At 47.5% G+C, this 3,441-nt stretch overlaps 2 protein-coding genes across 6 annotated transcripts in view; one reads left to right on the forward strand and one right to left on the reverse strand.

Annotated features, from left to right (window-relative positions):
• The window catches only part of LOC107099812 (protein LSM14 homolog A-like), a 19,350-nt gene extending 18,416 nt beyond the window's left edge, over positions 1–934 (reverse strand). For all 5 annotated transcript variants that reach the window (XM_015398082.1, XM_015398084.1, XM_015398083.1 and 2 more), the window contains exon 1: positions 638–934. In XM_015398082.1, the coding sequence (XP_015253568.1) occupies positions 638–758 (121 nt within the window). In that variant the 5' untranslated portion in view covers positions 759–934. The remainder of the gene's footprint in view (positions 1–637) is intronic.
• Positions 935–1,429: 495 nt separating this feature from the next.
• The window catches only part of LOC107099814 (transcription initiation factor TFIID subunit 4-like), a 20,793-nt gene continuing 18,781 nt past the window's right edge, over positions 1,430–3,441 (forward strand). The window contains exon 1 of the mRNA XM_015398085.1: positions 1,430–2,525. Within this exon, the coding sequence (XP_015253571.1) occupies positions 1,565–2,525 (961 nt within the window). The 5' untranslated portion in view covers positions 1,430–1,564. The remainder of the gene's footprint in view (positions 2,526–3,441) is intronic.

The raw sequence follows: 3,441 nt of genomic DNA on the forward strand, positions 1-3,441 counted from the left end.
CGTCGTGCCTGAGGGGAATTACATAAACTGAGGCCAGATTCAGTGCTGATACAGATTCTTGCTGCTTGTGTTTACGTCTGAAAAGCGAATAATTGGAGCTGAAGTCAGAGTCTGATTCGTAGTTTCTGAATCAGCACCTCAGTAAAGGGCTATTCCGGATTGATTGAAGCACCTGGGTTAATGGAAATAATTCAAAATGCACTGTTATTAACTGCTTTCTGACCCTGCACCTCGAGCACCAGGGTCAGGGATGCTTTAGGGGTCTGTTTGCTGCCATACCACTGATTTCAATATATGGTGAAAAGGCTTATTACAGATTAGCAGATTACTTCTTATTCTAAGAATAGTCCATTTGCTTTAACATTTTAAGATCAAAGGAAATCTGCGTTTTGTTTGAAAAAAAAGATTTTTATTATTTGAACATGCATTTACTGTCCAGGCTAGAAAATCTGGTCTGATGCGATTAAGATTTAAAAAAGAAAAAATAGGTTCATACGCCTTTAACAGCTGGGCTACTAATAAGAAACTAACTTCAGGCCGTCTCCGGGCAGTTCGGGTGTCTTAAGTTTCCTTTTACCCCCCCTGCAGGTTTAACACAAAGCCTCCGGCTCACCTTTAACCTGGGTGAAACTCTTACCTTTAGCAAGGGCCACAGTGGAGTTCTCTGTGTCGATGGTGTACAGGATCCCCTCGTAGCGAATCTCGGCCTTGGAGACCAGGCTGATCTTGCTACCGAGATAAGGCGTCCCGCCGCTCATGGTGGCTCCCGCTTCTCGATTCAGAATACAGAAGGTGGAAGGGGCGGATGCCTCTGTGCAGCTCGGTCAACAGAATGGGTTCTGGAGGAACTCTCCAGTGCGTTTCGTTTCGGTTTCTTCTAAAGCTGACGCCGCTTTGCAATTACAACATGGCCGCCTCCACCTCCATGGCACCGCTCTGAGCGCGGGGGGACAACGCGATTTGGAGTATCGCGTGACTTCGAGGGGCCGTAAACCATAGAGCTATGTCAATTAGAACCATTTTGAGCCAACGCATTTCAATATACAGAAAAATAAGTTTCCAATGTAAAAAAAAATAGTAATAAATAAAAAATAGCGTGAAAGATGGATAGACTAAACTGTTAATAATCTGCTTAGAGACAAAAAAAAACTGCGAGATTGATTTTTATTTGATAATAGATTTTACAAATGTTTTTTATATTCAAATAAGCTATCAAGACATTAAGTCTATAACAATATAAGATAACACTGAATATTAAAATAATTGCATTATCACTGGCTCTTACGTAAATAAGTATATTGAAAGCATGTGATTATTAATCGGATTAATTTTATTTCACTGGCATTATGTTTACAACTATAACACATCAGCTGAAGGTTCCTTTCTATTAATTAAATCTAATCAATAATTTTGATCTCGTGTCAGAAAAACAAGGTTCAAACGCTGCTTCTCCCAGTTTTCGAATAAAGTTTAGTAGAACTAGATCTATGTTCGGAAAGCAGCCGGATCCTTGGCGCATGCGCATATTCTAAAAACCGATTTGCACAACAGCGAAGCATCAAAGATGGCGGGAGCCCCCGACCCGCTGGAGGACATGCTGTCCACCGAGGTGGACGAGAAGGCGGTTAGCGACCTGGTGGGCTCCCTGGAGTCCCAGCTGGGCGACAGGAAACCCCCCGCTGCTTCTGATCCGGACGGGAAACGGGACGTGGCGGCGGTTGGCCACCTCTCAGGGAAAGCGGGGTCTTCGGAGCCTCAACAAGGGCACCAAACGGCGGGGTCGACCCGGGAACCGGGCGCCAGCCTGCCTTTATCCGGGCAGACCGTTTCTTCTTCCGCCGGGACAATAAGAAACACCGGGGCCGGTCTGCAGGCGGCGGGAGCCCCCCCTCTGAGCGCGTTACCCGGACCGGTAACTCTGAGCAGCCAGCCCGCTGCTAGCTTCCCCCGGGCTGCAGTCCTGGCTCCCAGCCCGGCGGAGACCATCCGGACCTCCTCTCCCAGCCTGCAGAACCTAAACGGCAGCCCGGTAGCCGCGAAGGTGGAGGGTTCACCTGCTCCCGCTCCACCCGGCGGCTCCCTGGGTTCCCAGCCTGGACCCCCTCAGTCCCCGGCGGGCTCCCCCGCTGTGACCCTGCAGGGCCACCCCAGCCCTGTGATCAGTACCGCCCAGAACGGTTTGGAGCCAAAGGTTTCCCCCTCTCTGCCAGCGGCTCCGGTCCTGAACCACAGCAACCCTCTGATGCACACCAAGATGCTGGTGACCAGCACGCCCGCTCCAGCTGCAGCCCAGGCCTCCATCATCCAGACCCAGACCGGCTCTGCGGTCAAATCAACCGTCAACGGGGTGGCTCAGCCCGGGGTGGCGGTGGTTAGGCCCCCTGGAGGGGCCACTTCCATCCAGCCTCAGAGAGCCGGGCTGATAACCGCCACCACCCGGGCTGCTGCTCCTCAGACCACCCTGGCTGTCCGGCCTCAGCAGCAGACCACCATCCAGCTGCCCCCCGGCTTCACCATGCCTCCAGGTGGGCACACTTACCTTTATAGGGCAAGTTACAGTATCTGATCACTGGCATACCCCTTACTAATGGAGTCCCCCCCTCAGTGAGATCTAGAAGCACAAGATCTATATCTAGCCACTCAGCAAAGATGGCTGCACAGCTTATTTTGGCATTTGACCAATTAGATGAGCCATTAAATTATACATTACCTTCTGTAGATTAAGTTGAAAGGGAAAAAAAGTTACCAAGTAAAGAAAAAAAATTAAAATTTAATTGAAAAGTTAAAAAGTAAAGTTAAAAGGTTAATAAGTCTAGTTAACAATTACATTTAGGTTTATAAAACTAAAAAAATGTAAATGCCAGTATCATCATTAATGCCTTTAATGTTATGTTGTACCAAAATAATGTTTTTCATGACATTTAAGAAGCACGTTTGTTATTCTTCTTAATATATTTGGGCAAGTTGGTGTTTCTTAATTAATTTAACCATCATATCTTAATTTTTACCATCAAAACATCCATATGTCTTGAATGTTACAAAGGTAATAAGGTCTTGCACTATTGGCTTGAAATTTGGATTTCCAAAGTATTTCACTGAGTGCCCTATAAAGGGTTAATGGGTCAGATGATGATGATTTGGGGCGTAGACTCACCCAGTGGGATGATGGGTTCTGGTCTCTGCCTCCTTGGAGACTCTGACTTACCTGCTAACTCACCTGACAGATGGGAGAGGAAAATCCCAGCGATCCAATGGTTCTGCTTGTTGATCCGATGGTTCTGCCTCAGGCTGGAGACCAGGACCCTTAAAGGAATAGTACACCCAAAACATGATTAGCCTTCATTTTCTACTCCCCCCCCATGCTGAACAACACTCTGGAGTACTTTTTTGATATCTCAAATGCATCTGGAGATCTGGGAGGCTTCTTGCTGTCTGCTGACA

This window comes from Cyprinodon variegatus, unplaced genomic scaffold (genome assembly GCF_000732505.1).
Source record: "Cyprinodon variegatus isolate N-32 unplaced genomic scaffold, C_variegatus-1.0 Scaffold910, whole genome shotgun sequence".
Classification (NCBI taxonomy): domain Eukaryota; kingdom Metazoa; phylum Chordata; class Actinopteri; order Cyprinodontiformes; family Cyprinodontidae; genus Cyprinodon; species Cyprinodon variegatus.